Consider the following 27289-nt stretch of genomic DNA (forward strand, 5'->3'; position numbering starts at 1 on the left):
TGCCTGCTGTACCATGTACTTGTATGAGAAAGTATTCTGATCTCTTTGTATTGCTTCCTATGCGTGAAATCCCTGGTGATCCTTCCAGTCCCATTGCTTTCTTATTAAATCTGACCACATTAAGCAGAAGAGCACACCATGGTCAGTTCTCTAGCTCTGCTGGGAACTTAGTGTACTCTCCTACAATAACCAGACTTGTCCTCACAAGCAGCAACAAGAAGTTCAGTGCCCTGCTGTTCCTTCTCCTCCCCCCAGCTCTTGTGCAGCTGAGAACAGAGGGAATGTGATCACTTATAAAAAAAACTGTGGAAAAAAAGGGTATTTAAAATGTATTTTATAAAAACTGCACCCAGTTCACAATTAGTGCAAAGTAATCAGGTCTTCCCACTGACCATACATATAAACAAATAAGTCCAAAGAATTGCTGCACTTAAAAACTTTGTTTATCCGTTCAAAGATTTGTAAAGTTACATCTCAGAAAGTGTTCAAAAATATTTCCGTTTTGGGCTCACATGCTCACGCCCTTCCTCAGATCAGAACACAGATGAATGAATAAACTCAGCAATCCCCAGAAAAGAATATTTTCTATACATCCTTATAGTGCTTTTTTACAAAACTGCATTCAGATGTTTAATGCAATCTATACAAAGGAATTATTGTGAATCCTGGCCATTGTTATTAAACAAAATGTCTTCATTGGCAATAATCCTGAGGAAAAATTGAGGATTGCAGGGAGAACATTATAAATACATGCTACAGATATAGTTGAGAAATGTATTGAATGGAAAGTTGTAAAAATATTTTATAGGATTCTTGATGAATTTAAGTAACAGCACATTTTGTGTGTAGTGCTGTGTAGATATTATTTCCGATATTGCTATTCAGAAAATGAGTTTGACTGAGGAAAACTCAGTTTTCATTAGAAACACCCTGATTTATGAATTCATGGATTTTGTCCCGAACATCTTTCTCTAGGTACTCCACCTGATCTTGCATAGTCACAGTGTATTCTCCCAACTTCTTCTTCATGTCCTCTACTCTCTGCACCAGAGCCTTGTTAAGAGCTTCCATTTCTGGTGTAATTGTGCCTTTAAATTCTGTAATTTTCTTGTCAATTTGCTGGTTTACTTGGGTCAGATAGGGTTCCAGAATCTGTTTGACGTTTGCCATATCTCCATTAACCTTGTTTCTTAACTCATTGGCATAAGGGTAGAGTTGTTTTTGGAGTTGTGCCGTTAGCTCCAGAGCTCTGTTCTCCATCTCTTTCACATTTTTTCTCATTTGAAACTCCATGTTCTGGATCTGTTTTCACAGCTCATCTTGAACATCCTCTGCATAGGGATTCAGACTTTTATACAGCTCCTGTATTTGCTGATCAATGTTTTCTTTTACTTTTTCTGTGATAGGTGTCACCTGCTTCCTCATTTGGTCCATATTCTCATCTACCTTGACCTGAAACTCTTGGGAGTATGTAGCCAGTGTTGCCTGTATATGGTCTGCATTCTCTTTGAACTTAGCTTCCAGGTCATTGGTCACAGACTTTAGCTGTTGATTGAATTCCTCTGCATTTTTGTCCAGTTGGGTTCGGAACCCTTCTGCATATGGAGCCAGTTTAATCTGAAGTTCCTTGACATTATCGTTCAGATTCTTTTGCAACTCATCTGGACATGGGGAGATCTTCTCTTTCAGACTCTCCAACTCGGTTTTAATTTGTTCTTTACGTTTTTCTGCGTCCTGTGTTAATTTCTCATGTATCTGCTTGGCAAAAGGAATGAGTTGTTTCTGTAATTCCCCTGCATACACATTTACACTCTTCAGGTTTTCTTCAATTAAAACACTGTGGGTGGAAACAAAGCAATCAAATACTAAATCAAGTGTGTTCACTATTTCATCTATTATTTTTAACACATTTTATAAAAAATATATCAATAACATTAAAGTATATCTAAAGGCAAACATTTTCTTTTTTTTCTGTGTCTCTTTGGGTTGATTACCATTCACTTGTGTCCTGGAGGGACAAGAAGAAGTGAGGGTAAAGTGACAGAAATACCCTCTGGAAAAATGATCTCTGGAACAAGTGTCTCCAGTAGAAGATTTCCCCCTACTGTAATATAATAAAAATGGAGCAAATGTCCCTAACAGGGACACAAATATCAATACACAAATTCACAGGTATCCTAACCCCTTACCACTGCTTCCAAACCTCCCAAAAATTGGGACTTTGGATACATTTTAGGATGTATATTAGTATTATAGTTTTAATTTTGCCTGTACTTTATGTGGAGGTAGTCATTGCTAGTCTTCTTGTGAAAATGCTAGCTGCTTGACTGCCGTAGACTTTATAAATATCTTAGTCACTGAGTTGGGGTAAGCAAGCAGACCAGGAAAGTCAGAGTTAAGTAAGAACTCCTGAACCTTTTATTTGTTCCAAGCCAGTGACACAGAAAGTACTAAAGTTATAGATTCAGATCAACAATCAGTTAGTATTGTCAGGAGGAGGAGCCAGCATTAGTAATGTCTACATTTCTTTAGTACATCTGTCCTACATCATTACATAGGTAGATTAAATGGCATACAGTATATTGAAAGGCTTCTGAAGGCTACAACATTTATAATGAAGACACCTAGTTGGTTGATTTATTTTGCTCCCTTTATCTGCTATTTACCGTTTCTCAATCTATATATGGTTAATTAATGTTGTCATACCGTTCCCAGATATCCCATTTCTTTGAGGGATCCATGAAAGCTTACATTGCACTGGAGTTGAATTACTAAAAACAAATGGTTGGTTTACTTTGCAAGGGAAGTAGCACATTGCAAGCAAATTGGTCCTCAGAGCTTAGCGAATGAGGTGAAGCTTTGCTGCCTTCCATCATCCAATCATATGCAAGCAAAAATGTATTTTTCCTTGCGTGTGATTGGGTATTCTTTCCAAAGTAAAACTTCACTACAGTGACTAAGCTCTGGATAAAATTCTCTTGTGAAGAACAACTTTCACTGCAAAGTGAACAGCCTATTTGCCTTCAGTAAATCAACTCCATTGAGTGTACAACTTAATCCAAACTGATTAAACTCTATACCTTCATTGCAGTTGTGATGTGCCTGCTTGTGCAACATTTATGTAGTTTTACCTGATATGCTATGCACTTATATGTTATGATTCTAATAAAAATTATTACAATTTGAAAAAAACAGAAACCAGCCATTTATTACACAAGCCTGTTGAGTGCTGATCACCTATGTGTTTTAACGTTGCAGAGATAAAAAATATAAAAATGTTGTAGTCGTTTCTATAAAGTGTTAAATTCAGAATTAATATACAGTAGGGTTGTGTTTTAACATTACAGAGATAAAAAAATATCTAAATATACAACTATTGTAGTAGGTTCTATAGAGTGTAATATCCAGAATTAATATACACACACACACACAACACTAAACTTATAATGTAAAGCAGCACCTAGAAATGTGCAGGAGATCATTATATTTGGAAAAGATCAATGTTTCTAAAACAATTTTGGAATTAAGGTTTAGTGAAAGAAGTATATTACTGACAGAAATGATGATAACTAAGCTATTAACATGGCTACCCTAAGTTAGGTAAAGATTAAATTCTTAGAGGGCAGAGCATTTACAGGTTCATTAGATATACGACCAGAGGCAAAATTGCTGTTGCAAAATGTGTTGTCAGTAGCAGTTGCTTGCAGTAGGGTAAGTCACGATACTGTACCCCAATAAAATTACAAGGAAAATAATTTCACAGATAAACCCCTACTTGTCACAACCCTTGCAACCCTGTATATCAGGAAAGGCTGATAGGCAAGGTAGCTTATTTTTTGTAAAGAGATGATAAAATACTGTCTTTTAAAGCCAAAATAACTTATCCAGTAGGTTTTACTGACTTTGACTATGGCTTTGATGATGTTACAGTGATTTCCACTTACTTTAGCTGTTTGCTGATGTCAGATTGCCGAATCTGATCTACAGTGTCCTTTGTGCCAGTGGTCAGCTGAGTGAAGTATTTCCAGAACGCATCGGATACCTGGTCAGTGCTGACTTCTGCTTGAGATCCTAACGGAGAGAAGAACCCATCATCAGACATAGAATGTTACATTAAATTGGCTTATATAATAACGCAGTGGCTAGATCTGGCATTAGGTGCAGTAGCTCATAAAAAACAATCACATTTTATCTATTTAGAAAGCTGGCATATACAGAGACTGGTTGTTACAGGTCACTGCACTAAACATCTTAAAAGGGGACCAGAAGATTATTTTATACATTTATATGCATTGAACAATCAGCATTAGAAGTACAGAGGTAGTTATTAGTGCTGGGGCACCGAAACCTGATGTTTAATTAATCTGGGCTTTAAACTCTATTGTTTACCATGTAGTAAGATCAGCACTTCTCTTCATGTGAAATCTTCCAATAATCCCAGTTCTCAGAAGACCCCTCTATATAGATATTGTCAGAAGGCCCCCACTGACCTATTTGCACCCTCCATTCCACAGCCTTAGAAGTGGTCCTGTAGTGACAATAAGGTTTTTAGGAAAGAATATGTATATATATATATATATATATATATATATATATATATATATATATACTGGAGTTTTATTACTATCACTAGGTAACAACAGTACAGATCAGTTTTGCTTTTTCAGCTTATAGTTACAGATATTGAGTGTGTGGGCCTGTGCATCAGGAGTGTTTCTTTCTAAAGTGCTGCCAAGTACTTTTGCTACTAGCCCCACCCATGAGGAGTAGATCCTTCCCCTGAAGTAAATTCCATCTCCTTTTAATTGTGACCATATGTACCAGTGTAAACACTATGGAAAAAATGTAATAAATTACATTACTAGTGTATCCAAAAGGACAGATGCCATTAGGTAAGATATCATCTCATGTTTCACCTAAAATGTGCTATCTTAGATAATATTTTACATTGTCTTCTAAAAGAAATGACCCTGGTCACATACTGATTTTACTGACCTGTGACTGCACACACAAGAAGTGCGAGTGCTGCAATTTTTACCAACATGTTGAATGATTGAGGAGGTCAAGAAGAGACAGCCAAAATGATTCCCAGTAATTGAAATCTATATAAAGAAAAATATCAATGTCAGACAATTAAGGATTGTGTGTATATTATATACAATTAAATAATGGCTCTAAAAGCCCCGTACATATGACCTGAAAATCCGATGAAAAATAGCACTTTCGTACGATAATGGGATCATTAGTACAGAGCTTTCTAGAGCTAATCACGACAGTTCATCCGATATTATTCAATCGGACAAGCCTGAAAATGTTCCTCGTACTATACCACATCGTACAATTTTCGTTTAGTCAGTACTACAGTTGTCATCCAAAAATACAATACTAATACACAACATATGACATCACTTCTGTTTTTTTTTTCATGTCGTATGAGAATTTGTGACTTTAGTATTTGTGCATTTCTGAACTGAGGGGGGGTTAACCAATAGAGATGGCCTTCTTCTTCTGACAGACTTCTGGCACTGTTCACCCAGTGGACATATGCAATTACATTGTGAAAGAACTTTGAAAGAACTTTGACCCATGATGACACATCCATCATGAGGTACAGGACAGCCAATTGAGATATTTCAGCACATGGACAATTGGACATTCCCCCTACCTTATAAATAGACCTGATTTGGCTGCAATTTTACATTCTGTATTTTGTCAGTGTAAGGAGAGGTTGCTCTGTGGAGCAGGGACAGACTGTAGTGACACAAATCACTAGCTATTAGGTCCACAAAAGTCCTTTTAAGGACTGGTATAGGTGTACAGTATATAGGGTTCTGGTGCAGTGCTGCACTGCTGTGCTGGTGATTGCTGAGTGCACTGCTGACTGATTCTGCAGCTGTCTTTTGTCAGTGTAGGGACAGGACGCTGTGTGGAGCAGGGACAGTCAGTTTAATCACTAGCTATTACTATTAGGTCCACAAAGGTCCTTTTAAGGACTGGTATAGGTGTACAGTATATAGGGTGCTGGTGATTGCTGAGTGCACTGCTGCCCAATTCTGCAGCTGTCTTTTGTCAGTGTAGGGAGTCGGGACTGAGTAACAGTCTGCACATCACTAGCTACTAGGTCCACAAAGGTCCTTTTAAGGACTGGTATAGGTGTACAGTATATAAGGTTGTACACGTATAATCTACTTTCTTTCAAATATAGAAAGAATATTATACTTGATTGCTGCCCGATTCTGCAGCTGTCTTTTATCAGTGTAGGGACTGAGTGATAGTCTGCAGATCACTAGCTACTAGGTCCTTTTAAGGACTGGTATAGGTGTACAATATATAGGGTTCAGGTGCACTGATGTGCTGGTGATTGCTGAGTGGACTGCTGACTGATTCTGCAGCTGTCTTTTGTCAGTGTAGGGACAAGACCCTGTGTGGAGCAGAGACAGTCAGATTAATCACTAGCTATTACTATTAGGTGCACAAAGGTCCTTTTAAGGACTGGTATATATGTGCAGTATATAGGGTGCTGGTGATTGCTGAGTGCACTGCTGCCCGATTCTGCAGCTGTCTTTTGTCAGTATAGGGACTGAGGGACAATCTGCAAATCACTAGCTACTAGGTCCACAAAGGTCCTTTTAAGGACTGGTATAGGTGTACAGTATATAGGGTTGTACACGTATAATCTACTTTCTTTCAAATATAGAAAGAATATTATACTTGACTGCTGCCCGATTCTGCAGCTGTCTTTTATCAGTGTAGGGAAATCACTAGCTGCTAGGTCCACAAAGGTCCTTTTAAGGACTAGTATAGGTGTACTATTTGGTGTGCAGTATATAGGTGTGTAATACACGTATAAAATACTTGCACATATAGAAAGCATAGTATAGTGCATTTCCACTGTGCAGCATTGTGACTGCTGAGTGGTTCTGCAGCGATACTACAAAGAGTGACAAACGCAATAAAAAAAAAGTATTATAACTGGTGTGATAGACCAGTGGCCCCCAAAAACGACAGATTGATGCAGGGTATTATATACACCCGTGTAGATTTGGTTTTACCGCCACAGATTGCATGCAGGCCTGACTCTTCTTCTTCTCCTCCTCCTACTCCATCCTCCTCCCTCTCCTCCTCGGCTGACTCCTCCTTTTCTGCTGCTAGCGTCTCTTCCCCTGCGCCGTCCAAGCTCCCCAGAATTTGACATGCCAGGTGAGACGTTGCCATGCTGTGCTGCGTCTGTTGTGCCTGGAAGCCAAGAGCCACACTGGCCCTGCATTCCTATCAGCTTTGGGTGCACAGGCAGATCAGTGGCTAACACCGCTCAATTTGACAGTTTGTAAATTGGTGTGTGACAACGGTGCCAATCTGCTTAGCGCATTGAAACAGGGCAAAATTATGCACGTGCCATGCATGGCACACGTCTTAAATTTGGTTGCCCATTTCAGAAGATCTTACACGGCCATGGCTCACCTTGATGACATTCAGCGGCGACACAATCTGCCGGTCAGACGTCTTATTTGTGATTGCCCGACGCAATGGAACTCAACCTTCTATATGCTTGAAAGGCTGCTCCAGCAGAAACGTGCAGTTAACGACTACCTGTATGAACTCTGCGGCAGAACAGGTTCTGGGGGCTTGTTTTTTTTTCACTGCGCCAGTGGCTGCTTATGCGCGACGCATGCAGACTTCTGCGGCCATTTGATGAGATCACCAAACTGGTCAGTCGCAGCCATGGCACCATCAGTGACATGGTACCTTATGCCTTCTTTATGGAGCGTGCATTGCGTCATGTCATTGATCAAGCTGTGGAGGAGCAGGAAGATGAGGAAGTCGCAATGCTGGATGAATTCCCAGGGGGGCTACTCTATCTGAGACAAGTCAACAACAGGAGTCTGAAGAGGAGTCAGAGGAGGATGGTGCCGGGGCGGATGAGGAGGAGCAAGAAGAGCATGCTTTAAACCTTTCTGGGATCCCTGTTGTTGTGCGTGGATGGGGAGAGGAGAACGAGAGGGCATTATCCTGGATGATGAGCAGGAGCCAGGCCACCACACCACTTCCAGTTTAGTGCAAATGGGGGCCTTCATGCTCCAGTGTTTTAACAGGGACCCTCCGTATAAAAAGCATAAGGGTCAAGGACCAGTACTGGGTGGCAACGTACTTAGACCCCTGGTACAAACACAAAATGGCGTAAATGTTACCACCGTCACAGAGGGCTGTCAGAATGGAGCACTTCCAGACCTTGCTTCGCCAACTGCTGCATTCTGCATTTGCATGCGCTGGCAGAGGAGGAATTCCCACTCCCCAACAGCGCCTGCAAGAAGAGGGCGGTTTGAAGATGTGTTGGTGACTTCTGATATGAGGTCATTCTTTCAGCCGACCCATCGACAGGTGTCATCTGGATCCAGCATCAGGGAATGCCTAGACAGACAGGTGTCCGACTACACGGGTTAACGGCTGATGTGGACGCTCTGAGGAGTGATGAACCCCTGGACTACTGGATGGGCAGGCTTGACCTCTGGCCAGAGCTTGCCCAATTTGCAATAGAAGTGTTGGCTTGCCCCTCATCCAGTGTCTTGTCCGAAAGGATGTTCAGCGGAGCAGGGGGATCCCAATAAGTGCACTTGCCTAGCTAAAGACAGTGTTGACTACCTGACATTTATAAAAATGAATGAGGCATGGATCTCAGAGGAATTCAACACATGTGACCAGTAGACCATGTATATGCATAATTCTATAAACGATTTATTTAATCGAGCACACGGACATTTTTTCTACCTTTGGCTCACTTCCTTGTACAAAAAAAGCACACCATACTATATGCCCATACCCTCCCCGCGGTGTCATATTTTTGGGTCCCGCAGCAAGTTGCTGGTATCAGTGCTGGTGTCAGTGCTCTCTATCTCGGTGCTGGTGTCAGTGCTCTCTCTCTATCTCGGTGCTGGTGTGGTGTAAGTGCTCTCAATCTCAGTGCTGGTGTGATCTCAGTGCTCTCTATCTCAGTGCTGGTGTCAGTGCTCTCTATCACGGTGCTGGTGTCAGTGCTCTCTATCATGGTGCTGGTGTCAGTGCACTCTATCACGGTGCTGGTGTCAGTGCTCTCTATCATGGTGCTGGTGTGGTAGTGCTCTCTATCATGGTGCTGGTGTGGTCTCAGTGCTCTCTATCACGGTGCTGGTGTGGTGTCAGTGCTCTCTAACTCGGTGCTGGTGTCAGTGCTCTCTATCACAGTGCTGCTGTGGCGTCAGTGCTCTCTATCTTGGTGCTTGTGCCAGTGCTCTCTATCACGGTGCTGGTGTGGTGTCAGTGCTCTCTATCTCGGTGCTGGTGTGGTCTCAGTGCTCTCTATCATGGTGCTGGTGTGGTGTCAGTGCTCTATAACTCGGTGCTAGTGTCAGTGCTCTCTATCTCAGTGCTGGTGTCAATGCTCTCTATCTCGGTGCTGGTGTGGTCTCAGTGCTCTCTATCACAGTGCTGGTGTGGTGTCAGTGCTCTCTAACTCGTTGCTGGTGTCAGTGCTCTCTGTCACAGTGCTGGTGTGGTGTCAGTGCTCTCTATCTCGGTGCTGATGTGGTCTTACTGCTCTCTATCAGGGTGCTGGTGTGGTGTCAGTGCTCTCTAACTCGGTGCTGGTGTCAGTGCTCTCTATCACAGTGCTGGTGTGTTGTCAGTGCTCTCTATCTCGGTGCTGGTGTGGTCTTAGTGCTCTCTATCACATTGCTGGTGTGGTGTCAGTGCTCTCTAACTCTGTGCTGGTGTCAGTGCTCTCTTTCTCGGTGCTGGTGTCAGTGCTCTCTATCTAGGTGCTGGTGTCAGTGCTCTCTATCTCGGTGCTGGTGTCAGTGCTCTCTATCACGGTGCTGGTGTCAGTGCTCTCTATCACTGTGCTGGTGTCAGTGTTCTCTATCACGGTTCGGGTGATCATCTCCTGCACCATCTTCATAGCCTGCCCTGACCTTTTCTCTCCTCGATGGCCTTCATGCGCTCCTGAATTGTCAAAATTTCACAGAAAAAAAAGAATGCTTGTCGTTGTCGATCCCAGATTCACTTAATACTTTTGTTATGTCAGTGTCCATGTGGTGGGACTATGTGTGCACATCTAGTAAGTATTTTGTGGCTGAAAATATGACCTGTAGGTTTTTAAGGTTTGCCTGCTATTAAAGTCAATGGGGCCTGCTGTAAACTTTGTGGTTCGTGAACTTTTGGCCGCGTTCGCGGTCGCGTTTGCGAAACATCCCGTCGGAAGTTTGTCCATCACTATTAACCAACTCTCTTCAATAGTCAAACATCATTTTTAGGATGTGGAAACTAGTGTTACTCAAAACCCAAGGTTTGCTATTATGTCTGAGAGATAAGAGTCAGAACACGTAAACGAAAATTTGAACTAATGGTACAATATAAAAATAGTTTCATATTTGGAAAAGTGTTTAACTAGATACTAAACAAGTAGAATAATGTGATAATAAAATAATGAATAATGCCGCCCCCCCCCCCCCCGAAATTTAAAAAATTTACAAAAACATTCAGGTAACAAATCATTTTTTCTCAAATCATTTCTGAACTAAGATGAGATTTACCTCTGTGTAATAGGACTAGACTTCCTTTCCCCTTACCTGTAGCCTGGTACTTGGGATTGATGCTGATATCGATGCTACAGTCTGCCCTTTATATTGGACATTCCCTATGCTATGACTCTATTCCAAGTCAGCCTGAACTTTAGATCGGCTTTACAACGTGGATTTCCTGACGTGTCATTGTTTTCAGAAAGATTCTGGCAGTTTGATGAGCTCATTGAGGACTGGTCAGTGTGGACTTACAACCATAAGGAGAAGGGAACTTTTGTGTAATTGTTTTCATTTAGTTATTGCAGCTAACAGTGAAACAACAAGAATGTATGACTACTAAAGCTTACACTTGGTGAGGTTATTTTGAAACATACTTAGACTCAGCTAAACAAAAAAGTTAGGGGCAATTGAGGTCAAATAATTGGAAATAATCTGTATTTATGTAGTGAAAGGTCCTTAGTAAGCCACAATTTAAAAAAAAATGGGACACCTGAGATCAGGATCTAAAATTTTCCTTAAAAAAAAAAATCTGATCAGCCTTTTTCCGATCGTTTGTAGAGAAATCCGACGGACAAAGTGCCACGCGTGCTCAGAATAAATTACGAGACGAAAGCTATTGGCTACTGGGCTCTACGTAGTTCCGTCATACACAACGAACGTCACCGCGTTCAGAATGATCGGATTTTCTGACAACTTTGTCCAACCGTGTGTATGCATAACACAAGTTTCGGCCTAAATCCGTCGGAAAAAATACTGAGCGATCAAAGAGCAATGATCGCTCAGATTTCTGTCTTTAGCCTGAAGAGTCACCCTCTTTTCTGCCCTCCGAAGCTAACTGGAGAGCTGGACTGTGCAGGGAGAGGAGCAGCTGGCTCAAGACCTCTGGGTAGATCACAACTATTTGGCTGGGATCTTTTCAAAACCTAGACTAATCAAGCTGAAGTTCTGTTATCCATAGTAAGAGTACAGCCAAAATCGGTTTGGGTATACTTCTGCTTTAAGTTGGGTTGATTTATCAAAGTAGAATTCCAGGATAAACCTAATTATTGTTAAAAATTCTGCCTGCTAACACCTATGCTGACTAACCTATGTAAGAGAAATGTATACACTTATTATACCTATTTTCAGCCCGCTCTGCTCTTGTCACATGAACCAGCTCATCTGTGTTAGTCAGTGGCAGCTGCAGGTGGTGTTGGGGGGCTGCATTTTTAATACTAATTAGGTTTATCTTGGAATTCTACTTTGAAGACAAATAGGCTGTTCACATTGCAAGTGAAATTACTCTTTGATTGCCCCAGAGCTTATTGAACGAGGTAAAACTCTATTGACTTCCATCATCCAATTATGTACAAGCTGTTTTTTTTTTTCTCCTTGTATGTGACTGGGTATTCTTTGCAAAGAAAAAGCTTACCACATTGACTAAGCTCTGGGACCAATCCCCGTGCAAAGTGCAACATGCCTTGCAAAGTGAACAACCTAGTTGCCTTTCGTAAACCCCAGTACAGTATTGACCTGGAGCATGTTTGCAGATTAGGAGTTCCGATATTAAAGTCACATATTTGTTTCAGGTCAGTCACTCACTAAAATGTGAATCAAGAGGATGCAAATGACACCTATACAAACCAACAATATTTTAATGAATGACAACCCACTTGATAATCTTTGTGAACTGACATTTGTGTATTATTCAAGACCTGTACAAACATACCCCCTTCTGATAAAAGCTTATCCTGCTGATAAATATAAGATATTGTCTCATACTACAGCAACAGCTTCCTACATACTTGAGTGCTGAACCCTTAAAATCGTTGCTACTACAGGAGTTTAGCATTTTGCCTGTAGAAGCAGCTCAATGTTATCCTATGTGTCCATGCACGTTAGGACGATTACAGGGATATTTTCAGCTCAACGTTTAGAGGAAGGGAAAAAAACTTCTAGTTCGCATTTCTGAATGCCTCAGATAACCTACGCTGCATAGCCTCTTTGATCCTGCAAAACCTGCGGAAGGATCCTCGTATTCATCGGATAAAGGAGAGGGATCATTACTGGCTGGCAACTCTCCTTGATCCACGGTACAAGGGCAAGGTTGTGGACCTTTTCTTGCCATCGCAGAGGGAGCAGAGGATGAGACACCTTCAGGAGGCCTTGCAAAAAGGTCTGTGCAACGCGATCCCAGAGATTGGACAATGTGTTGCTGAGGCTTCCGTCAGTCACAGAAGGACCGGTGGAGAAGGTAGCCATCTGACTGATGTGTTCACACAATTTTTTAGTCTGCAGCCTCGAGGTATGATTGGTTCCAGCAACCATCGCCAGCGTCTGATTTACATGATGCAGGAATACCTAGGGGCAAGATCAGACTTGGACACCTTTCCCACTGAAAATCCTCTGGGTTACTGGGTCTTGAGGATGGATCACTGACCAGAGCTTGCACAGTATGCAATTGAGCTACTGGCCTGTCCTGCATCCAGCGTTCTTTCGGAATGCACATTCAGTGCTGCTGGAGGCTTTGTAACCGATCACAGGGTGCGCCTGTCCACCGACTCAGTTGATCGACTGACCTTCATAAAGATGAGTCAGTCTTGGATCACCACCAGCTACCAAGCACCTGAAGTTGATGTAACCAAATATTTTTTTTTTGAAATGTCAGATCCCTTCAAGACTATCTATGCTGATGCTGAGTGACTATCCTTTTATACTGACCGATTATCCTCTTCCTCCTCAATGATCCTGCTGATAGCTTGGAAGAACATTTTTGGTTCTGAGCGCTACCACCAGTGGCTAAGGCCCAATTTTTCAGCCCCTGTTTAACAGGAGCATGTAATTACAATTTTTGATGCAATATTTCACAGAAGGGCCCGTTCCAGCGCCCATTGAGAGTAACTGTGAGGACTTACAGTGTTATGGCACCAGCACCACCAACACCACCACAGGCCCAATTTTTCTACAACTGTTCAACAATGGCATGTAATTACGTTCCAGCGCCTGCCGAGAGTCACTTTGAGGGCTTACAGTGTTGTGGCAACTTGGGCCAACTTACAAATGTCTCCTACTTGCCAACGGAAGGGGACAACAGGAAGTGAGATTAAATCTACCTCTAGGAAAGGAAATTATCTCCTGTTAGCCCTTGTACCACAAAATCCATCTGATTTTTTCAGACGGATTTTGTCCGAAACTGGTGCTGCATACACACGGTCGGACAAAGTTGTCGGAAAATCCAATCATTCAGAATGTGATGACGTCAGTTCATTATGACGGGACTACGTTCAGCCTAGTAGCCAATAGCTTTGCTCTCATACTTTGATCTGAGCATGCGTGGCACTTTGTCTGATCCGAATTCTCTACAAACGAAAAAAAAAAAAAAATTCTGATCGGATTTTGTTGTTGGAAAATTTGAGATCCTGCTCTCAAATTTTTTCTGTCTGAATTACCGACAATGTAATCCGATTGGAACGTTTTGGTCGGAATTTCCAACCATGTGTACAAGGGCTAAGAGTTGATATGGGAAAAACGTGTCTGCTCTCCACTGATACTTTAGCCCAATCCTTCTTTTAATAAAAACCTCAAACTTTCAAAAAACATTGATCATTGGGACAGAAAGGGAGGTGAAATATTCTGAAGAGGTGCACAGGCAGAAAAAAAAATATTACAGGGGTGATAAGCCTTCCCTATGTTTTCCAAAAAGCTTAAAATAGATTTTTTTTAACTGGAGCTACACTTTAAAAATGCTCCAGTTAAAAATTACAAACAGATTCTATTTAACAACAAACCTTCACAGTCCCTGTCTCCGGTAAGAGCATAGGTTGTGTGGTGGAGGCTCACATAGCACGGGTGTTTTACCTGCACAGAAGGATTTCATTTTTACCTCATCACTTTCACTTAATTAACCGGACTTTTAAATATAGCAATATTTTTTCTCACTATCCTCCTCACTTTTGATTGGTTAGTCATCACGTATTGCATGTTTATTCATCATTATGATTTAATGTTCATTATGGTGATCATTTGGTGCATTTCACTGTTTATTTTTGTCACTGTATTATTTTAGTTTAATCTTATGCGCAGCTTTTTTCTATGTTTGTAATATTTTTTATAACTTCCTATAGGGAAGGCAAGCTCCTTTGTATTCTCTCTTCTCTCTTTGTGCTTACTAGATACTGGTATCCAATGAGAATTCAAGCGACAGCAATCAAATTTACTTCATAATTTAGTAAGTAGATGCAACAGAGTATGAAAAGGTATGAAATGTATAGTATGTAATGGATACAGTAGTACAGTGAGTGTACAGCTTGTATAACAGTGTAAATGTGCTGTCCCCTCTGTTCGCTCCTCCACCTTTTCTCTGAGGATGCCCCACAGATGCTCAATATGGTTTAAGTCTGGAGACATGCTTGGCCAGTCCATCAGCTTTACCCTCAGCTTCTTTAGGAAGGCAGTGGTCATCTTGGAGGTGTTTGGGGTTGTTATCATGTTGGAATAATGCCCTGCGGCCCAGTCTCTGAAGAGATGGGATCATGCTCTGCCTCAGTATGTCATAGTACATGTTGGCATTCATGGTTCCCTCACTGAACTGTAGCTCCCCAGTGCCGGCAGCACTTATGCAACCCCAGACCATGACATTCCCACCACCATACTTGACTGTAGGCAAGACACACTGGTCTTTGTACTCCTCACCTGGTTGCCGCCACACACGCTCTGTTCATTTTATGCCCCTTTTCTTATTCACTCCAATTTTTAATTCAGTAATCCTTGTAAAATGCAACAAACATGTAATTAAAGTGTCTGTTACACCAAAATGTAATATTTCTAATATGTGCCAGCTGTACCATGTACTTGTATGAGAAAGTATTCTGATCTCTTTGTATTGCTTCCTATGCGTGAAATCGCTGGTGATCCTTCCAGTCCCACATTATTAAATCTGACCACATTAAGCAGAAGAGCACACCATGGTCAGTTCTCTAGCTCTGCTGGAAACTTAGTGTACTCTCCTCCAATAACCAGACTTGTCCTCACAAGCAGCAACAAGAAGTCCAGTGCCCTGCTATTCCTTCTCCCCCCCAGCTCTTGTGCAGCTGAGAACAGAGGGAATGTGATCACTTATAAAAAAAGTGGAAAAAAAGGGTATTTAAAATGTATTTTTATATTTATACAAAAATGTTGGCCTTTTATATCTATCTTAACTTGAATGTGTTGTTTTACAAGGTGATAGTTTACAATCACTTTAAGAAAAAGTAGAACAAGTACAAATTATGCATTGCTAAGTTACTTTTTATTTAACAGACTTCACATTGTACATTTACCTTTTTAATACTATCAATCATATTGCCTTCTGTATATATATATATATATATATATATATATATATATATATATATATATATATCTTAAAATGTGGTTAAGGAAAGCTGCACCCAGTCCACAATTAGCGCAAAGCATTCAGATCTTCCCACTGACCATATATATAAACAAATAAGTCCAAAGGATTGCTGCACTTAAAAACTTTGTTTATCAGTTCAAAGATTTGTTACATCTCAGAAAGTGTTCAAAAATATTTCCATTTTGGGCTCAGATCAGAACACAGATGAATGAATAAACGCAGCAATCCCCATAAAAGAACATTTTCTATACATCCTTATAGTGCTTTTTTACAAAACTGCATTCAGATGTTTAATGCAATCTATAAAAAGGAATCATTGTGAATCCTGGCCATTGTTATTAAACAAAATGTCTTCATTGCAAATAATACTGAGGAAGAATTGAGTATTGCAGGGAGAACATTATAAATACATGCTACAGATATAGCTGAGAAATGTATTGAGTGGAATGTTGTAAAAATATTTTATGGGATTCTTGATGAATTTAAGTAACAGCACATTTTGTGTGTAGTGCTGTGTAGATATTATTTCCGATATTTCTATTCAGAAAATGAGTTTGACTGAGGAAAACTCAGTTTTCATTAGAAACACCCTGATTTATGAATTCATGGATTTTGTCCCGAACATCTTTCTCTAGGTACTCCACCTGATCTTGCATAGTCACAGTGTATTCTCCCAACTTCTTCTTCATGTCCTCTACTCTCTGCACCAGAGCCTTGTTAAGAGTTTCCATTTCTGGTGTAATTGTGCCTTTAAATTCTGTAATTTTCTCATCAATTTGCTGGTTTACTTGGGTCAGATAGGGTTCCAGAATCTGTTTGACATTTGCCATATCTCCATTAACCTTGTTTCTTAACTCATTGGCATAAGGGTCGAGTTGTTCTCTGAGTTGTACTGTTAGCTCCAGAGCTCTGTTCTCCATCTCATTCACATTTTTTCTCATTTGAAACTCCATGTTCTGGATCTGTTTTCGCAGCTCATCTTGAACATCCTCTGCATAGGGATTCAGACTTTTATAAAGCTCCTGTATTTGCTGATCAATGTTTTCTTTGACTTTTTCTGTGATAGGTGTCACCTGCTTCCTCAATTGGTCCATATTCTCATCTACCTTGACCTGAAACTTATGTGAGTATGTAGCCAGTGTTGCCTGTATATGGTCTGCATTCTCTTTGAACTTAGCTTCCAAGTCATTGGTCACAGACTTTATCTGTTGACTGAATTCCTGGGCATTTTTGTCCAGTTGGGTTTGGAATGCTTCTGCATATGGAGCCAGTTTAATCTGAAGTTCGTTGACATTATCGTTCAGATGCTTTTGCAACTCATCTGCATATGGGGAGATCTTCTCTTTCAGACTCTCCAACTCGGTTTTAATTTGTTCTTTTCGTTTTTCTGCGTCCTGTGTTAATTTCTCATGTATCTGCTTGGCAAAAGGAATGAGTTGTTTCTGTAATTCCCCTGCATACACATTTACACTCTTCAGGTTTTCTTCAATTAAAACACTGCGGGTGGAAACAAAGCAATCAAATACTAAACCAAGTTTGTCCACTATTCCATCTATTATTTTTAACACATTTTATAAAAAATATATCAATAACATTAAAGTATATCTAAAGGCAAACATTTTCTTTTTTTCTGTGCCTCTTTGTGTAGATTACCCTTCACTTGTGTCCTGGAGGGACAAGAAGAAGTGAGGGTAAAGTGACAGAAATACCCTCTGGAAAAATTATCTCTGGAACAAGTGTCTCCAGTAGAAGATTTCCCCCTACTGTAATATAATAAAAAATGGAGCAAATGTCCCTAACAGGGGCACAAATATCAATACACAAATTCACAGTCATCCTAACCCCTTACCACTGCTTCCAAACCTCCCAAAAATTGGGACTTTGGATACATTTTAGGATGTATATTAGTGTTATAGTTTTAATTTTGCTTGAACTTTTGTGAAGGTAGTCATTGCTGGTCTTCTTGTGAAAATGCTTGTTGCTTGAATGCCGTAGACTTTATAACCATCTTAGTCACTGAGTTGGGGTAAGCAAGCAGACCAGGAAAGTCAGAGTTAAGTAAGAACTCCTGAACCTTTTATTTGTTCCAAGCCAGTGACACAGAAAGTACTAAAGTTATAGATTCAGATCAACAATCAGTTAGTATTTTCAGGAGGAGGAGCCAGCATTAGTAATGTCTACATTTCTTTAGTACATCTGTCCTACATCATTACATAGCTAGATTAAATGACATACAGTATATTGAAAGGCTTCTGAAGGCTACAACATTTATAATGAAGACACCTAGTTGGTTGATTTATTTTGCTCCCTTTATCTGCTATTTACCGTTTCTCAATCTATATATGGTTAATTAATGTTGTCATACCTTTCCCAGATATCCCATTTCTTTGAGTTATCAATGAAAGCTTACATTGCACTGGAGTTGAATTACTAAAGACAAATAGTTGGTTTACTTTGCAAGGGAAGTAGCGCATTGCAAGCAAATTGGTCCTCAGAGCTTAGCGAATGAGGTTAAGCTTTGCTGACTTCCATCATCCAATCATATGCAAGCAAAAATGTATTTTTCCTTGGGTATGATTGGGTATTCTTTCCAAAGTAAAACTTCACTACAGTGACTAAGCTCTGGGTAAAATTCTCTTGTGAAGAACAACTAAAGCCTATTTGAAGCCTATTTACCTTCAGTAAATCAACTCCATTGAGTGTACAACTTAATCCAAACTGATTAAACTCTATACCTTCATTATAGTTGTGATGTGCCTGCTTGTGCAACATTTATGTAGTTTTACCTGCTATGCTATGCACTTATATGTTATGATTCTAATGAAAATTACTACAATTTGAAAAACACAGAAGCCAGCCATTCATTACACAAGCCTGTTGAGTGCTGATCACCTATGTGTTTTAACATTACAGAGATAAAAAAAAATATCTAAATATAAAACCATTGTAGTAGGTTCAGTAGCAGTTGCTTGCAGTAGGGTAAGTGACGATACTGTACCCTAATAAAATTACAAGGAAAATAATTTCACAGATAAAGGCTGATAAGCAAGGTAGCTTATTTTTTGTAAAGATATGATAAAATACTATGTCTTTTAAAGCCAAAATAACGTATCCAGTAGGTTTTACTGACTTTGACTATGACTTTGATGCTGTTACAGTGATTTTCACTTACTTTAGCTGTTTGCTGATGTCAGATTGCTGGATCTGATCTACAGTGTCCTTTGTGCCAGTGGTCAGCTGAGTGAAGTATTTCCAGAAAGCATCGGATACCTGGTCAGTGCTGACTTCTGCCTGAGATCCTAACGGAGAGAAGAACCCATCATCAGACATAGACTGTAACATAATAATAAAGTAGTGGCTAGATCTGGTATTAGGTGCAGTAGCTCATAAAAAACAATCACATTTTATCTACTTACAGAGCTAGCATATACAGAGACTGGTTGTTATAGGTCACTGTACTATAAACATCTTAAAATTGGACCAGAAAATAATTTTATACATTTACATACATTGAACTATCAGTATTAGAAGTACAGAGGTGGTTATTAGTGCTGAGGCACTGAAACCTGAGGTTTAATTTATCTGGGCTTTAAACCCTATTGTTCACCATGTAGTAAGATCAGCACTTCTCTACATGCAGTTAATTTTTATGTGGAGTCTTCCAGTAATCCCAGTTTTGAGAAAACCCCTCTATATAAAGGCCCCCACTGACCTATTTGCACTCTCCATTCCACAGCTGTAGAAATGGTCCTGTAGTGGCAATGGGGTCTTTAGGAAAAAATAAGTATGGTATATACACTGGAGTTTTATTACTATCACTAGGTAACAACAGTACAGTTCAGTTTTGCTTTTTCAGTTATAGTTGCAGCTATTGGGTGTGTGGGCCTGTGCATCAGGAGTGTTTCTTTCTAAAGTACTGCCAAGTACTTTTGCTACTAGCCCCACCCATGAGGAGTAGGTCCTTCCCCTGAAGTAAATTCCATCCCCTTTTAATTGTGACCATATGTATCCGTGTAAACACTATGGAAACAATGTGATAAATCACATTACTAGTGTATCCAAAAGGACAGATGCCATTAGATGAAGATATCATCTCATGTTTCACCTAAAATGTGCTATCTTAGATTAGATTTTACATTGTCTTCTAAAAGAAATGACCCTGGTCACATACTGGTTTTACTGACCTGTGACTGCGCACACAAAAAGTGCGAGTGCTGCAACTTTTACCAACATGTTGAATGATTGAGGAGGTCAAGAAGAGACAGCCAAAATGATTCCCAGTAATTGAAATCTATATGAAGAAAAATAGCAATGTCAGACAATTAAGGATTGTGTGTATATTATATACAATGAAATAATGGCTCTAAAAGCCCCGTACAATCAATCCGAAAATCCGATCAAAAATAGCACTTTCGCATGATAATCGGATGGTTAGTACAGAGCTTTCTAGAGCTAATCACGACAGTTCATCTGATATTATTCTATCAGACAAGCCTGAAAATTTTCCTCATACAATACCAGATCGTATGATTTTCGTTTACTCAGTACAGTTGTTGTCCAAAAATACAATACTAATACACAACACATGACATCACTTCCGATTTTTTTTTTCTGTCGTATGAGAATTTGTGACTTTAGTAACCTATTTAATTTCTACTTGCGAATAGTAAGCGAAAAAAGTCTGATGTCTGACGATCTGCTGTCCAATTTTCGGATTGTGTGTACGGGGCATTAGCTGGATACAAGCTAAACCTATCTTATGTTATAAAGTTAGTTGTTATTTTAACCATAAGGTAATACTTATTGTGCATTTGTGCATTTCTGAACTGAGGAGGGGATTAACCAACAATAGTCAAACATAATTTTTAGGATGTGGAAACCAGTGTTACTCAAAACCCAAGGTTTGCTATTATGTCTGAGAGATAAGAGTCAGAATACGTAAATTTAAATTTGGTACAATATAAAAATAGTTTCATATTCGGAAAAGAGTTTAACTAGATACTAAACAAGTAGAATAATGTGATAATAAAATAATAAATAATGCCTAGACTATAAGGACTAGACTTCCTTTCCCCTTACCTGTAGCCTGGTACTTGGGATTGATGTTGATATCGATGCTACAGTCTGCCCTTTATATTGGACATTCCCTATGCTATGACTCTATTCCAAGTCAGCCTGAACTTTAGATCAGCTTTACAACGTGGAGTTCCTGACGTGTCATTGTTTTCAGAGAGATTCTTGCAGTTTGATGAGCTCATTGAGGACTGGTCAGTGTGGACTTACAACCATAAGGAGAAGGGAACTTTTGTGTAATTGTATTCATTTAGTTATTGCAGCTAACAGTGAAACAACAAGAATGTATGACTACTAAAGCTTACACTTGGTGAGGTTATTTTGAAACATACTTAAAGCGGGAGTCCACCGGGACTCCGCGTTTTTTTTTTTTTTTTAAAAGCCAGCAGCTACAAATACTGCAGCTGCTGACTTTTAAATAGTGACACTTACCTGTCCAGCGCGCCCGCGATGTCGGCACCCGAAGCCGATCGCTCGCTCGTGCCGCCGCCATCTTGGGTATGGGAATCAGGAAATGGAGCCTTTCGGCTTCATTTCCCGGTTCCCAACTGCGCATGCGCGAGCCGCGCGGCGCAATCCGGACGGTCCCCGCTGCCTCTGGGAGCTGTGTGTTTCCCAGCAGGCAGCGGGGCACTTGCTGAAGGGGGCGGGCGCTTGCGGAAAGGGGCGTAACGTACGCCCCTTTCCGCAGAGAGCTAGCCCGGAAGTGGGTGCAGTTACCTGGATTATCCAGGTAACTGCACCCCCCTCCCCCCTGAAAGGTGCCGATTGTGGCGCCGGGGGGGGGGGGATTCCGATGAGCGGAGGTCCATTTTAGGGTGGACCTCCGCTTTAAACTCGGCTAAACAAAAAAGTTAGGGGCAATCGAGGTCAAATAATTGGAAATAATCTGTATTTACGTAGTGAAAGGTCCTTAGTAAGCCACAATTAAAAAAAAAAAATGGGAACCTGACATTGCTAACTCCCTTAGAAGGTATAGGATGTCTGCTGTTTCTTTGACCCTACCACTTAAAAAAAAAAAAAAAAACATTCATACTTACCTAGATGGCTGCAGGATCAGTCACCTGCCGACTCTGATGCCCTGTACACACGGTCGGAAATTCCAACGGAAAAGGTCTGATCGGATTATACTGTCGGAAAATCTGATTGTGTGTGGGCTCTATCAGACTTTTTCAGTCGGAAATTGCGACTGAAAAAATTTGAAAGCAGGATCTAAAATTTTCCGTAAAAAAAATCCGATCAGACTTTTTCCAATAGTTTTGTAGAGAATTCCGACGGACAAAGTGCCACTCATGCTCAGAATAAATTACGAGACGAAAGCTATTGGCTACTGGCGCAACGAACATCACGCGTTCAGAACGATCGGATTTTTCGACAACTTTGTCCAACCGTGTGTATGCAACACAAGTTTCGGCCAAAATCCATCAGAAAAAATACTGAGCGATCAAAGAGCACTGATCGCTCAGATTTCTGTCTTTAGCCTGAAGAGTCACCCTCTTTTCTGCCCTCCAAGGCTAACTGGAGCGCTGGACTGTGCAGGGGGAGGAGCAGCTGGCTCAAGACCTCTGGGTAGATCACAACTATTTGGCTGGGATCTTTTCAGAGCCTGGACCAAACAAGCTGCAGTTCTGTTATCCATAGTAGAAGTACAGCCAAAATAGCTTTTAGCGTTGGGTTGATTTATCAAAGTAGAATTCCAGGATGAATCTGATTAGTGTTAAAAATTCTGCCTGCTAACACCTATGCTGACTAACCTATGTAAGAGAAATGTATACACTTATTATACCTATTTTTAGCCCGCTCTGGTCTGGTGACATGAAACCGGCTCATCTGTGTTAGTCAGTGGCAGCTGAAGGGGAAAGGAGGAAGAGTAGGCAAAGGGTGGGCCATAGGAGTCTAAGGGTGACGTCACCACTCCAGGCTTTAATAGGTGTTGTTGAGTTCTCTCTACTCTCCCTTGCAGCCGCCACTGGCTAACACAAGGGAGCCAGATCACATCACCCCACTGAGTCTGAGTGTATACATCTTTCCTATAAAGGTTAGTCAGCGTAGGTGTTGGGGGGCTGCATTTTTAATACTAATTAGGTTTATCTTGGAATTCTACTTTGAAGACAAATAGGCTGTTCACATTGCAAGTGAAATTACTCTTTGATTGCCCCAGAGCTTATTGAACGAGGTAAAACTCTATTGACTTCCATCATCCAATTATGTACAAGCTGTTTTTTTTTTTTTCTCCTTGTATGTGACTGGGTATTCTTTGCAAAGAAAAAGCTTACCACATTGACTAAGCTCTGGGACCAATCCCCGTGCAAAGTGCAACATGCCTTGCAAAGTGAACAACCTAGTTGCCTTTCGTAAACCCCAGTACAGTATTGACCTGGAGCATGTTTGCAGATTAGGAGTTCCGATATTAAAGTCACATATTTGTTTCAGGTCAGTCACTCACTAAAATGTGAATCAAGAGGATGCAAATGACACCTATACAAACCAACAATATTTTAGTGAGTGACAACCCACTTGATAATCTTTGTGAACTGACATTTGTGTATAAGACCTATACAAATATACCCCCTTCTGATAAAAGCTTATCCTGCTGATAAATATAATATGTTGTCACATACTACAGCAACAGCTTCCTACATACTTGAGTGCTGACCATTCTAACCATCAAAACGTTGCTACTACAGGAGTTTAGATGCACATGTCAAACACATATACCGGCTCCGTAGGTGTTCAAGGGGCTACACAAGTATGCAGGCAAAAAGATGCCATGCCGTGCTTGCGCTGGTGTGCTTAGGTGACATGAGCCACACTGGGGCAGAGATTCTGTTATCTCTGCAGGGGCAGGCTGAGAGGTGGTTGACTCCAGGCCAATTTAAGCCAGGAATGGTGGTTTGCGACAAAGGCACCAACCTCCTCTCCACCCTCCAACAGGGACAACTGACCCATGTGCCCTGTGTGGCTCACGCCCTTAACTTGGTGGTGCAGTGGTTCTTGGGCAGGTAACTGGGCTTACAGGATGTCCTGAGGTAGGCCAGGAAAGTCTGTGTGCATTTCCACTGGTCATATAATGCCAGTGCTCGGCTGGCTGACCTCCAAAAGGAATTGAACCTGCTCAAGAACTGCCTAATCTGTGACATGCCTACCAGGTGGAACTCAACAATGGCCATGCTGCGGTGGCGGCACACGCAGCAGAGGGCTATCAATGAGTACCTATGCGACTACGGCACCAGGGCAAGGTCAGGGGAGCTTGTTTTTTTTGCCCACACCAGTGGGCCATGATCAGGGATATATGCACTGTCCTGTCACCATTTGAGGAGGCCACGAGAATGGTGAGCAGTGACAGTGCATGCATCAGTGACACTGTCCCTCTTGTCCACCTGTTGGAACACATGCTGCGTGGAATAATGGACAGGGCACTTGTCTCTCAAGGCCCCCTTTATCCAGACAGTGTTCCTGCTGGCCCACTGATCACACAGGAAGAGGACGAGAAGGAGGAGGGGGGGGAGGAGGAGGAGGAGGAGGAGAAGGATTGTGTCAGCATGGAGGAGGTGGAGCCTGGCACTCAGCATCAGCAGCAGTCTTTTAGGGATGATTTACAGTCCCAAGAAACCCTTGGATTTGTACGTGGCTGGGAGGAGGTGGCTGCGGATCATGTCATCCTTAGTGACCCAGAGGACTCCGGACTGAATGCCTCAGATAACCTACGCTACTTGGCCTCTCTGATCCTGCAAAGCCTGCGGAAGGATCCTCGTATTCATCGGATAAAGGACAGGGATCATTACTAGCTGGCAACTCTCCTTGTTCCACGGTACAAGGGCAAGGTTGCCGACCTCTTCTTGCCATCGTAGAGGGAGCAGAGGATGAGACATCTTCAGGAGGCCTTGCAGAAAGGTCTGTGCAACGTGTTCCCAGAGACTAGAGAACATGTTGCTGAGGCTTCCGTCAGTCACAGAAGGACTGGTGGAGAAGGTGGCCGTCTGACCGATGCGTTCAGACAATTTTTTAGTCTGCAGCTTCGAGATATGATCGGTTCCAGCAACCATCGCCAGTTTCTGATTGACATGGTGCAGGAAAACCTAGGGGCAAGATCAGACTTGGACACCTTTCCCACCGAAAATCCTCTGGGTTACTGGGTCTTGAGGATGGATACCTGGCCAGAGCTTGCACAGTATGCAATTGAGCTACTGGCCTGTCCTGCATCCAGCGTTCTTTCGAAACGCACATTAAGTGCTGCTGGAGGCTTTGTAACCAATCACAGGGTGTGCCTGTCCACCGACTCGGTTGATCAACTAACCTTCATAAAGATGTATCAATCTTGGATCACCACCAGCTACCAAGCACATGAAGCTGATATAACCAAATATTTTTTTTTAAATGTCAGATCCCTTCAAGACTGCCTATGCTGATGATGAGTGACTATCCTGTTATGCTGACTGATTATCCTCTTCCTCCTCAATGATCCTGCTGATAGCTTGGAAGAACATTTTTGGTTCTGGGTGCTGCCATTAGTGGCTAAGGCCCAATTTTTCAGTCCCTGTTTAACAGGGGCGTGTAATTACAATTTTTGATGCAATAATTTGCAGCAGGGCTCATTCCTGCACTCCAACTAGAGTATCTGTGAGGGGTTGCAGCGTCGTGGCACCAGCACCAGTGCCTAAGGCCCAATTTTTCTGTCTCTGTTCAACAGGTGCATGTAATTACAATTCTTGATATACATTTTTTCACAGCAGGGCCCGTTCCAGCGCCCACCGAGAGTAACTGTGAGGACTTACAGTGTTATGGCACCAGCACCACCAACACCACCACAGGCCCAATTTTTCTACCACTGTTCAACAATGGCATGTAATTACATTCCAGCGCCCGCCAAGAGTCACTTTGAGGGCTTACAGTGTTGTGGCACTGCCGGGGCCAACTTGCAAACGTCTCCTACTTGCAAGCGGAAAGAGACAACAGGAAGTGAGATGAAATCTACCCCTAGGAAAGGAAATTCTCTCCTGTTAGCCCTTGTACACACGGTCGGAAATTCCGACCACAAAATCCATCTGATTTTTTCAGACGGATTTTGTCCGAAACTGGTGCTGCATACACACGGTCGGACAAAGTTGTCGGAAAATCCGATAGTTCAGAATGTGATGACGTTCCTTCATTATAACGGAACTACGTTCAGCCTAGTAGCCAATAGCTTTGCTCTCGTACTTTGATCTGAGCATGCGTGGCACTTTGTCCGATCGGAATTCTCTACAAACGATCGGAAAAAGTCAGATCGGATTTTGTTGCCAGAGAATTTGAGATCCTGCTCTCAATTTTTTCCATCGGAATTACTGATGGAAAAAGTCTGATAGAGCCCACACACGATCGGATTTTCTGACAATATAATCCGATGGGGCACCGCTTTGGTCGGAATTTCCGACCATGTGTACAAGGGCTAAGAGTTGATATGGGAAAAACGTGTCTGCTCTCCACTGATGCTTTATCCCAATCCTTCTTTTAATAAAAACCTCAAATTTTCAAAAAACATTGGTCATTGGGACACAGAGTGAGGTGAAATCTTCTGAAGAGGTGCACAGACAGCAAAAAAAATATTACAGGGGTGATAAGCCTTCCCTATGTTTTCCAAAAAGCTTAAAACAGATTTTTTAACTGGAGCTACACTTTAAAAACGTACCAGTTAAAAATTACAAACAGATTCTATTTAACAACAAACCTTCACAGTCCCTGTCTCCGGTAAGCGCATAGGTTGTGTGGTGGAGGCTCACATAGCACGGGTGTTTTACCTGCACAGAAGGATTTAATTTTTACGTCATCACTTTCACTTAATTCACCGGACTTTTAAATATAGCAATATTTTTTCTCACTATCCTTCTCACTTGAGGATTGGTTAGTCATCACGTATTGCATATTTATTCATCATTATGATTTATTGTTCATTATGGTGATCATTTGGTGCAATTCACAGTTTATTTTTGTCACTGTATTATTTTAGTTTAACCACTTGAGATTCGCGCTATAGCCGAATAACGGCTACAGCGCGGATCTCCTTTTCCGGGACTACGTCTATTGACATAGTCCCGTGCACGAGCGTCCTGCGCGCCCCCTGAGGAGCGCGCGCGGCGCGCTCTGTGATCGGCGAGTCTACGAGACTCGCCTGATCACCGATCCGTGCAAGGGGTCGATCCCGACCCTTATCACGTGATCAGCTGTCAGCCAATGACAGCTGATCATGTGATAGAACGTAGCCGGTAATCGGCTGTCAGCGCGAGGAGAAAAAAAAAAAGCCGATCACCGG

General features: G+C 41.5%; 2 protein-coding genes across 2 annotated transcripts; both read right to left on the bottom strand.

The window, feature by feature from the left end:
• Positions 1-317: 317 nt before the first annotated feature.
• Positions 318-10622, bottom strand: LOC143933873 (uncharacterized). Its single transcript, XM_077456967.1, has 4 exons — positions 10602-10622; positions 4996-5102; positions 3945-4071; positions 318-1837 (listed from the first exon to the last, which is right to left on the bottom strand). Exons 2-4 carry the CDS (start codon positions 5042-5044, stop codon positions 1309-1311), a joined length of 705 nt encoding a protein of 234 aa, XP_077313093.1. The 5' UTR covers positions 5045-5102; positions 10602-10622; the 3' UTR covers positions 318-1308.
• A 5415-nt stretch (positions 10623-16037) lies between these two features.
• On the bottom strand, positions 16038-21137 carry LOC143933874 (uncharacterized). Its single transcript, XM_077456968.1, has 4 exons — positions 21007-21137; positions 20112-20218; positions 19100-19226; positions 16038-17424 (listed from the first exon to the last, which is right to left on the bottom strand). Exons 2-4 carry the CDS (start codon positions 20158-20160, stop codon positions 16497-16499), a joined length of 1104 nt encoding a protein of 367 aa, XP_077313094.1. The 5' UTR covers positions 20161-20218; positions 21007-21137; the 3' UTR covers positions 16038-16496.
• Between the last annotated feature and the right edge of the window lie 6152 nt (positions 21138-27289).

Source organism: Lithobates pipiens, unplaced genomic scaffold, assembly GCF_037356315.1.
Source record: "Lithobates pipiens isolate NorthernLeopardFrog02 unplaced genomic scaffold, aLitPip1_a1.2 Scaffold_27, whole genome shotgun sequence".
Lineage (NCBI taxonomy): Eukaryota > Metazoa > Chordata > Amphibia > Anura > Ranidae > Lithobates > Lithobates pipiens.

Excerpts from the sequence above, each read along its gene's own strand:
- LOC143933873 (XM_077456967.1), bottom strand. The coding sequence starts at position 5,044 with ATGTTGGTAAAAATTGCAGCACTCGCACTTCTTGTGTGTGCAGTCACA. Across the intron at positions 4,072-4,995 it reads TCTTGTGTGTGCAGTCACAG|GATCTCAAGCAGAAGTCAGC; the intron begins GTCAGTAAAATC and ends TCTCTCCGTTAG. Across the intron at positions 1,838-3,944 it reads GACATCAGCAAACAGCTAAA|TGTTTTAATTGAAGAAAACC; the intron begins GTAAGTGGAAAT and ends TTCCACCCACAG.
- LOC143933874 (XM_077456968.1), bottom strand. The coding sequence starts at position 20,160 with ATGTTGGTAAAAGTTGCAGCACTCGCACTTTTTGTGTGCGCAGTCACA. Across the intron at positions 19,227-20,111 it reads TTTTGTGTGCGCAGTCACAG|GATCTCAGGCAGAAGTCAGC; the intron begins GTCAGTAAAACC and ends TCTCTCCGTTAG. Across the intron at positions 17,425-19,099 it reads GACATCAGCAAACAGCTAAA|TGTTTTAATTGAAGAAAACC; the intron begins GTAAGTGAAAAT and ends TTCCACCCGCAG.